Below are 10,890 nucleotides of genomic sequence, written 5' to 3'. Positions count from 1 at the left end.
ATCATGCTCAGTCTTCATTTGGGTTTTAGTAATTCCTCTTGGTTACATTACCCTTGATTAGGTGCTAATATTGAGCTTTTCTGTCATCTCTTCCCACAAAGGTAGTCAATTTAATATCTGTATATTCTATCTTGAGTATTTCATGTGTAAAATCATCTTTTGTATTGCTAAAGGAAAAAAAGTATTTGCTATGAATACAAGTCATTGGTCTTGCAAAATTCTATTATGCAATCTCTGGCTTCATTTCCATTCCCGATGCCACATTTTCCAACTAATGTTCCTTCATCTTTGTTACCAACTTTTGCATTCCAATAATCAGTAATTATCAATGTATTATGCTTGCATGTTGATCAATTTCAGACTTAGGATGTTGGTAGAAACCTTCATTTTCTCCTTTACCATCTTTAGCAGTTTGTGTATAAATTGAAATAAGAGTTGTATTATTTCTATTTCCTAATAGTATGGATATTATTTGACTCATAGTGCACCCATATAGGGTTCCTGAGACTGTAAGTATTTATAAGAGTAGATAGCCTCATCTTTCTCCCTTGGAGCAGATAGTGGGTTTGAACAACCAACCTTGATGATATCAGCCCATCACCTAAACCACAGGCCCGCTAGAGCCTTTTTCAAGCTATCACAACAGGGTCATTTCCCCAATTTCCTGCATGTTGAAGTCTTATCCCTCCTGCATCTTTCTTAGTGAAATCCTGCTAACCCTTCTATTGATTCTAAAATGAGTTATAGCTTTTAGTTGGACATTCATCTATTTCTGAAGATTGGGATGTTTGTTTTTGACATCTCCATCATGTTGACTTTCCTAAGCTCAGCTCTAACCATTGATTTAGTCGAAAAGTTAGTAATATAGGGGGGGGAAAGATAAGGAAGAAGGAAAAAAGAAATAGTGCATTATATAATTCTGCTAGCTTCTCATCCATCTAATTGTCACAGAATTCCTTTAGAACAAATGTTAAAACAAATATGATTGAGGTTAGAGGAATTCAGCTGAAAGAAGAGTAACTGAAAACATCTACAAGTCAAAGGCCTTTTCATTTTTGTTGTATGTGATGGCACCAGGAGTCTTTTGAGAGACTTTTCTATTCTTCTAGCACGCCTCATCCAACCATTTTCTGTATATTGCCAAATGGCCAGCTAAAGTGCATGTGAGCCTTTGCTTCATTTCCTCAGGGTAAGTTGAGCAACCTCTCAGTAAACAAGGGGTGATTTCTCCAGGCTCTGGGGTTGAAGTAAGGGATTGACTTGGACAAGCACTTACTTCTCTGTGTTCTTTCAGATTCCTCTTCTGTAACCCAAAAGAGCTAAAGAAGGTGATTTAGTAAGTCCTCAGCTCTCACTTTTTTACCACTCTTTCAAAGTTAGAGAACCTGATGTCTTCCTTCCTTCGCGCCTCTCTCTGCCTTTCATCCTCTTTGCATTTCCCAAAGAGTTTTGACATTGTTTTAGAAGTGGTCTTGATGGGACTCCTTCTGCATTAAAGAAAGTAACTTTCATATCCACTTTTGTGTATTACTTTGGGGCTAGTTTTCTTAAGGAGAACCCTCCGACTTCTATACACTTTAGGTCCACAAACTTGATCTGCCCCTGAGTAGCTTAGTAAAAGGACGTATACAAAAAAAGGACCTATCCAGGAAGTAAGAAAAAAGAATTGAGAAAGGGAGCAACAAAGAAAATAAGTCCAGCCTTACTAGGGAAAAGAGTTGCCGCAGTTGAGAATCCAGGTTTTCTCCAGGAACAGTGAGGGAACATAGTATAATTGTTGTTGTTCAAATGCACAAAATGGACTAGATTCCTGAGAGAACAAAAATATCTATTAATCCTAACCTCTGAGAAATACATTATCAGGGGACATGATGTGGTCTTTTCTTTATGATGGAAACAAGCTCTACTTTGAGGCTGAACTACACACCTACCATTTGTCTTTGAGTTGATTCCAACTCAACTAGGGGATCAGAGGAGGACTATATTCCACGGGCTTTTCGATGACTGCTATTTTGGAAGTCCATTGACACTCTTTCTCCCAAGAGGCCTCTGGATAAGCTCAAACTTTCCACCTTTAGGTTAGAAGCCTCGTGTATTAACTGTTTTCACTACCCAAGGCTGCTCTTCTGTGTCAGTCATTGCCCTGGAAACCTGCTTGCTCACTCAGAACTCTCGGGAAAACACAGAGACAGTTAGAAAAGAAAGTTGGAGATTCTGTACAATTCCTGGGTGATCACAGAGAGACGGTGGCTAATTCACATTGATAAAATGCAGAAGGCAGGAAGAAATTACCTTTGAGCTTAGTTCTAAAGATAAAAATTGGCTTGATGTAATGATTTTTACATCACAGTGAATGTTAAACACATACACAACTATTCACAAGGTGCCGAGGTACTTTTCTTGGGCACAATGTGACATTTATTCTGATGGCTCATGAGCACAGTTACTGTGGAAAGATGGAATAACATTCATTGATTCATGCCTTACCAAATCCAGATAAAAACCAATTTTCCTGAAATGAGCTATTACAATTCATTTCTAGGCCTTATTTCCTTTTGTGGGGTTTCTCACGACTGACTCATAGCCTTCTTAATGGGGGTGATGGGTTTACCCAATTGTGCAGTTGTCTGTAGACAACCACCTCCATAGGAAACATTGGGAGGAAACAAAAAGCATATTTGAAACTCTATTGATGGGAAACTCTTATTATTCATGTGTTTTCAACTTTAAAGTCTTTCCTCAGATGAGTTTTGTTTTGGGTGTTTTTGTTGTTGTTTTGTTTTTCCTGAGCAATTCCTATTTTGTAACAGTGGAATAGATAGCAATTTATCTGGAAGCACCTAAGAAATAAAAATGTAAGCTACAAAAATGTAGAAGAGGTGGAATTTTGAGCACCCAAATATTAAGTAATAGAAAACATTTTTTGTGAAGAAAATAAGCTTTCATATTAGCCTTACCGGGTGAGGCTTGGAGGGCTGCTTGAACATTTGTTCCCTGCAATGGTATCCCCAAAGGACTGGAAATACTTCTGTGCCTTCCTAAAGCATTCACCTGCAGCAAGCACAGCATCAAACAGTCTTAAGGATTTGCTCTCTGCTGTGTCTAGGCAAACACTGAGAACTTGGCCTTGCATTATGCATGGCCCCTAACTCTATGCAGGTTTGAAAACACATGAAAAGTCTCTTCTTGCCATCCATACTTCCATTCTCTTTGACAGATGGTGAAAGGTTAGCAGCACCTTGCAATGGAGCAGGGTTTTCAATCATGGAGAATTTGGAACTTGTGCAATTGGTTCTAAAATTATGATGCTGCCAAAATGCCACGCTCAAGAGAGGATTTTCAGAGAGAATAAAAAAATCCAAACAGATTCGGCATCAAGTAATTGTCACCCTACAAAAAATGTTTAATGAGGTGTCAGGTTAAGAATTCAGCAGTCTTTTTTCCAGAGTGGTTTTCAGCTTGATTTTCAGGACTTTGGATAGAGTTGAAACATAAATGGGAAATATAGATTTCTCCTTTTGATTGATCAATTATCAGAAATTAAGCACAAGCACTATATCTAATATATCAAATAACTGAAAATAAGATTTCATTCCTTCCCAAAAAATCAAAGTTAGCTTGAATTCCTCTTCTTCCTTTCCTGAAAGAAATAGGAAAATAGCTCTTGGTCTCAGAGGATACAAAACTAGAAACCACTGTGCACATTACAAAGATGGGTAAAAATAAGCAGAGGGCATTTATTCACAGATAAAGACTAAAATAGAAGCTGAATGATTCCTGCAGTTGTCACCTGTTAGCACACTATAGCGATTAAGTCTGTACAATTCATTAACAAGTATCATTTATTGAGACTGGTCCATGTGGCAGACATGATTATAGATCATCTCAGTCAATCATCACAGGAACCCTAGGTGGTAGATATTATTGGTCCCTGTTCAGAATAGGAAACAGGTTTGGAGAAGTTAAGGAACTGGCTGGCTGAAATCACCCAGCTAGTCATCAGCCAAGCAGGAGTCCAAGCCATCTATCCGGGTCCCATCTGGGGACGATTCAAGTTTCTGACTTTCAGTTAGTATTAGATGTCCGGGGATTGCTTGCTGGACCAGTAATTATCGTCATAATAAAGATGGATATAACACATCTTCGATGTCAAGCAATGCTCTAAGACAGTGGTTCTCAAACTTCCTAACACCGCAACCCTTTCATACAGTCCAGTCCCTCATGTTGTGGTGAGCCCCAACCATAAAATTATTTTCATTGCTACTTCCTAACTGTAATTTTGCCATTGTTATGAATTGGGGAACCCCTGTGAAAGGGTCATTCCACCCCCAAAGGGGTCGCACCTCACAGGTTGGGAACCGCTGCTCTATGTGCTTTACACATATCAGTTTATTTAACCCTCCCAACAACCTTAACTGATAGGTGGCCAGGACTGATAGGTGGAGTAACTTATTCACAGTCCTTTAGTGTCCGTCCTGACCAAGCTTCGTACCCAAACACCTTGCCTCCCAGACTCTGCTCTTGTCCGCAGCACTGAACTGCCTGACTAAGCATTTTAATCAGGAGACAGCCTAAGTTCATGTCCTCAGGTATGCCAGCCCAGTTGGATTCTGAGCTGCTTCCACCCTCTTATCTTGTGAGTCCTAGCCCAAACAGAAAAATGCAGCAAGATCATGATCAATATGAGCAACCTAATATAGTCTAGAATTATTATGCTCAAGGAGGTTTCTGTTAATTCAGGTATTTGACAAGTAAAAGAGGAATAAAAGTGATGGTTATATGAAATTAATCAAATAAAGCGCCAGATGGTTTTCAACAGCTAATGCATGTGTCGCATAAGCCATTCAAATTAGCTATTGCTTCTGTGGCTATGCAGGTACAGCGACACACAGTATTTAAGATGCATCTACAACATAAGTATAACTCAAGATCTCCATTGGGCCACATACAACTCGTCAGTAACCGATAGACAAGCACAACGTGGTTGATGCCATACCGCTATTTTGGGTCAGCTGTTGAAGTTAAGCATTAGCTTCTGACATCCTTCCATGCTCTAGAATGAAAGGGGGCGGGGGGACGAGGGTGCTTTTCGATATGCTAATTCCAAATAGTCTGAATATTGTCATTATGTTTATAGTAAGTTAGAGATGTCTAATCATGTACTATTAAATAGCTAACAGCTTGTCTTTCTTGTTCTCTTTCTCTCCAGGTATCCCCAGTATTTCCAGTATTGGTAGTAAGTAAACAAACAAACAAAACCAAGAATAGACTAGCTTTGCTTTCCTGTCCAGCCCCTCAGATCTATTTTCCCAGTGTCCATTTCTGGTGTCAGAGGGCATTCTCTTTGTCGCACTGCCCAGATGACATAGCTGTGCCTGACTCCTCTGTGGCCAGCACACAGCCGCAGTTCACCTGACATCGTTTGGTCCACGGAGGCCACCTGTGCCGAGGTGCATTGACTTAGGAAGCCAAAGCTCATTTAACAAAACTATAAACAGTCCTATTTATCCATACTTGGTAACCAAGAAACAAATGGAACTCTCTCCGTAGGACCAAATATGGATTTCTAACATAATTTTGCAACACAGACAATGAATGCCAATGAATGCCTTGGGCATATTCATTAGAAGTCGAGAAACCCATCGAGAAAGCCGGGAGGAAGAACATTGCTCATGCATTGAAACTGTCGGCTTTGTGCAGGCCTGAAAGATGCGGATTTGTGATCATTACTCTTTCTGGGTGAAAGAAGGAAAGCGGAGTCAGGACTTCCATTTTTCCCTTCCAAGATGTGGGGATCGATTTGTTTTTTCTTTTTCTTTTTTCAGACAGCTGAAGTTGTGGTTTGAAGGAGGGTAAACATGAATCGAATTGAATAGCCAGAGCACTAGAAACTGTTGTGAGGGATGTTTTCGTTAGGCATACAAGCAACCGAAAGGGAAGGGGCTCTTCCGTGTTCTATGGCCTCATCTTTCCCGCAGTGCCACTGCAAAGATTGTCCAGCTGTCATGGGGGCCTCAGACGACAGCTCCATCCTCCCTTTCAGAGGGTGGAAACCTAGCACCAAGCTTGAAGTTCTTATTTTAAAAATGCCTAACTGCTTTTCTGAGCAGCAGTGTACATATTTTCATATGTTGCACCTTTTCTATTCATTGGCTAAAACCTTTGAATCGTTGCTACATAACTGATAAGAAATGAAGTATTGAGACTAACGCACTGGAAAACAGAGGGAAGATTTTCCCTTTGGCCTCAGGGCTGTGATACATGGGGCGATCACCGTGGAAAGAGCCGCAGCTGAAGAATTATAATGCCCAACATCCATCCAAAAAGCAATACGTGAGTAATTTGGATAACACAGCTTCTCGCTTCTTATAAGTGCACAGTCAGGTCTTCTGATGTATAAATCAGCCCAGTTTCCGTAAGCTTGTGAATGGGCCCAGACACTGATACATCAAACCCTGGTTGCATTAACTGCCATGAAAGCCAGCCCCTTTCTTAATAGAAGTTGTGTTTCATATATAGTTAGCTACCAGTCCCATGCCGCAGCAGCCTCTTTCTGGTGGTGTTGAAAGAACACCAGTGCTACCCACTTGCAAATAAAACCCTTCACCGATAGGAGTCTAATTGTTCTACTTTTAGTATCTTGACATTTCCCTAACTGTACATATCCCTCACATGTGCATCTTTCAGGCCTGGACAGGTGCTTTTGGCACATGCACTTCAGAGCCAAAGGGGACCAAACTAGAAGCTAGCTGGGAGAGATGATTGTGGCTGCTCTGGTGATCCAGCCTGGCCCAGGTCTCAGAAATGGATAGATGGGAAAGCAGTTCTCTGGTGTTGGGCTGTGTTTCTGTTTCCCAGTGTCAGTTGTGTGTTGCATGAACGCTCTGACTGTAAGGCTCACTCAACATCTCATCCAGCCGCCTCCACAACATTCCCCACCTCTGAGCATCAGCAGATGTTGACCTTTTACACACTTGATCGGGAAATGCCAGCATTGTTTTGTTTTCTTTTTAAATCAGTGGTGACCTGAAAGGATGCTTTGTTGTGCCTTTGGAAAATGTACTAACCTTGATTATCAGGAACCTAAGGAAATTTAATTCCTAATAACTCACCAAAAAAAGAAGAAGCAAACAAAATGTGAAGGTTTGGAGGATAGCTTCACCATGCCTCTGGGCGCTCTGTTTGGAGCACAAGGGTTGTTCCCTCAGAGCCTAAGCCAGCAGGATGTAAGAGGAGCTTCCACAGTCACCCAGCATCCCACCTGGCTCGTTTGCCTGTTGCCTGGCTCTAAGGCACAGAGCTTTACGTTAAGAAGGGCAAACGTGATTGTCTCTGCTAGGCTGCTTTGATGGCATTGCACGTTCCTTCTCTGTGGACTCAGAAGGTGTTTGCTACGCGCACTGGCAGGTGCCTGTCCTGTCAGAGGGCAAGAATTCAGACAGATGACTGGCTGCCTTTTCTGGAGAGTGCAGGAGTGGGGTTGTCAAGGTGCAAGCCAGAGAAGAAGGGGCCACTTGGATTTTAACTCAGTTGGGATGTTTGCCAGGGCTTTTTTCTCTTTACTTCAAAGAAGGAATCGATGAGCTAATTCCACCAAGACTGGAAGGAAAATACCATTATAAATAGATATGACTCCCAAGAGACTCTGATCACCAAAGGGTATCTCCAGGAAAATAAATGATGGATGTTATAAATGTAAATTATTGATGCACGCAACCATAAACTCACATACATATACCGTATGCAGAGAGGACCGGTAGGGCCTGGAGCCCTAAGAGATCTCAATAGACTTCAAATAGTCAACGCCTGCATTAAGGTTCAAGTGCATGGACAGAATGCTCGTCCTTTCCAATCATCTGCTAAAAATGTTCCTGAAACAAATTTCCCGTTAAGGTCGTTTGTGCCTGCTGCTGTCTATCTATTAGGAAGTAGGCCTCCCAGTCATACAAAGGGTACTGGATTTTAAACTTGGCTATTTCCACATGCTTTAGTCATGGCTGAAAAACAAAACAAAACAAACAAACAAAACCTGGTGATATTGTCAGAAATTAATGAATTCCAAAATAGATCTGTGGCCATTTGTGCCTTCACGATCTGTGTGTTACTTCACCGGAGGTGGAAATAATTCATTCTGTTTTATTCTCCTTTTTCTTCTTTTCCTTTTCTTCTTCTTCTCCTTTTTTTAAAAAACAAAATGCATCATGAATTTTTAAGTATACGTTCATAATTTTATCCAAGTGCACATTTGTTGATGCTGATGACCCAAATTGATGGTTTGGCATGGGTGTTTTTGTTAAAGTGATAAATTAATCATTCCCGTCCAACCGACATGAGCTGATCCTTGGTCCTGAAAAACAAGTACTTCCTCTAATTCTATCAGACCATACATTATCAAGGGCATCATTTGACCAGTGAGGCCTGGCCTGTTGGGCAAACAGCTCCATGGGGGTGATGATTGTTTCTTGATAAAGCAGGTAGCCGATGAGTCAGAAAGAGAGACAGACCAGCTGCTGAAGGGAAGAATAACCTCCAGAGAGATTATCTCCAAAAACTCGGAATTCTTAAATAAATAAAACACCTTTCAGAGTAGTAACAAAAAGAAAAGTAAGGTGCATGCACTCTGTGAACGTTGCTGTAGATAATCCCCTTGAGCCACTTTCAAATGACTGACATGATACCATGGCACATACCCAACTACGGACGAAGGTACTTGGTTGGCCCTCCCCAAGTCCCCGACTTACTCAATTTTCAATAGTAGTTCACTTGAGGGAACAATTTCATTTCCCTGTGCTCTCTTATAATGAACATTGCCTTCATCACAGAGTTAAAAATTCATCTCTAATTTGATTTAATTGGCAGGACTAATAAACAAGGGAAGTGCTACCTGCAGGGATCCACCAGCCTGTTGCGAAGGTCCAGAAAGGTTTTCACACTGGGAAACATTTGATGCCAGTTGGAGACCTGGTACGAGATGTTTTCCATACAGCATCCAGGCATTTTTATTCAGGATCAGTTTCCTGTAGAAACCTGGATTGTGAGGAAGATCACAAGGTTAATCATTTTCCCACCCAAGGGTTTTTATTCATCATGGTCATGCTATCCAGAGAACTGCAGTGTTTGCTTGTGTTTTTCCCTCTGCTTTAATACTTCTAAATCCCTCGAATATAAGTTTCCTTTGAATTGCCCTTTAACTAATTAGGTTTTATATAATCAGGTGAGAAAAATCATCAGGCTAGTGTAGTGATTTGGCAAATTGCATGGTGTGCTATATTAGTTCTGAACTGTTTGCTAATGTTCTAGAAGGAAAGCTAAGGTCTTTGGGAGTCTGTTATTTCATGTACCCACTATCCTCATCACAGATCCATTTCACATTTGTGTAACTAACATTGCACATTCATGAAACCTCTGTGATTATCCTAAAGTTGAATGAACATTAAGACAGCTGCCTCTTTAATCTTATAAAGGAAATCAAATATTTTCATGGGAGCAAGGGAAAGAACCTCTCATTTCAATCAAAAGATTATTTTAAAAATTCCTACAGAGGTATAGCAATCTCTGTTGACAATTGCGCACGTTAAGCAAATGGACTTTTCCCCATAGTTACCTTTTCCCAGGGGACTCTGGAATGTCAAGCCACGTTTTAAGTGTGAGCTGATATCTGTGCCTTTGCTTTGTTGTCTCTTTGTGGAGGAATCTAGAAGCTCTTAGCTTAAACCAAAAGGTCCGATGATGAACCTTCGAACACATACTGAACTCATGTACAACCGTAGACCCTTCAAAAGTGCTGGATCCTCTTGGAAGACCTGGAGTATCAATGGAGAGTGATCCAAGTCACCCCTCCCCTTTTGGGGAAGAGTTAGTTCAAACTTTTATTTAGAATTTTCAGAAGATTTTTCTCCATATGGCAACAGAATCCCATTCACAGATGATGCATCTGAGGCTCAATGTTGCCAAGTAGTTTGACCAAAATTATTGGGCTAGGAAGGCCTATGTGACTCACAGTATCATGCCAAATGGGAGGGATTCGATCATAAAAATTGTAGCTTTATTGACTCCTACACCAGGCTCTAGCCAGACCACTACACTATACTTCAAGACCTGTTTGCCCTCAAATTGGTTAGTGTCTAATCAGAACACTATAGTGTCCTAGAGAAAATTAAAAGTTAATTTTCTGATACCTCAGCCAGAGAGAGAGAGAGACCTCAGAAGCATGGTATCTAAGGAAAACCGGGCGGCAACTGTCGTCTTCTTCTGCCTCAAAAGATACATCCTCCAAAGTAGAATGAGTTCTTCCCTGATCTTTAAATGTCCTCTGTACCAGGGTGGAGTGGTAATAGATACTAATTATTATAGAATATAAAAGAGTCCATTAAATTAGCTAAGTAGAATGTAAAACACGATTGAGCATATCCTACGAAAGTAAAGATAAAATAAGTGTATTCTCTATTGAAAGAAATTCTCACACAAACTAAACATTTTTGTACCATCTCAAGGACAGGCCTGCCCAATGGGGGTGTACCATCATCCTCCCCAACGGGCTTCATGATGCTGGGTTCTAAGCACACACGGTGGGCTCTGACGATGGTAATGACGGCAGGGTTACTTTGAAGGCCCTAGGGATTTCTTCTAGAGCAGGCGTCCTCAAACTACGGCTCCCGGGCCACATGTGGCCCACCGAGGGCATTTATCTGGCCCGCCAGGTGTTTTTGCCCCATTCATTTTTTAACTTCAAAATAAGATATGTGCAGTGTGCATAGGAATTTGTTCATGTTTTGTTTTTTTAACTATAGTCTGGCCCTCCAACGAGTGTGAGGGACAGTGAACTGGTCCCCTGTTTAAAAAGTTTGAGGACCCCTGTCCTAAAGAGCCTTGGGGTTTTCCATAGACGGC

The 10,890-nt window shown here is 41.0% G+C and overlaps 1 protein-coding gene across 1 annotated transcript in view; it reads left to right on the top strand.

Annotated features, from left to right (window-relative positions):
* The window catches only part of NTNG1 (netrin G1), a 406,502-nt gene that overhangs the window by 302,287 nt on the left and 93,325 nt on the right, over window positions 1–10,890 (top strand). Inside the window, exon 4 of the mRNA XM_045292021.1 lies at window positions 5,210–5,236. Coding sequence (XP_045147956.1) covers window positions 5,210–5,236 — 27 coding nt within the window. The remainder of the gene's footprint in view (window positions 1–5,209; window positions 5,237–10,890) is intronic.

Source organism: Echinops telfairi, unplaced genomic scaffold, assembly GCF_000313985.2.
Source record: "Echinops telfairi isolate 266 unplaced genomic scaffold, ASM31398v2 ScPeMD7_443;HRSCAF=831, whole genome shotgun sequence".
NCBI classification, from domain to species: Eukaryota; Metazoa; Chordata; class Mammalia; order Afrosoricida; family Tenrecidae; genus Echinops; species Echinops telfairi.
Note: the sequence above shows the minus strand (reverse complement) of the source record. Positions and strands in the feature narration are given on the sequence as shown.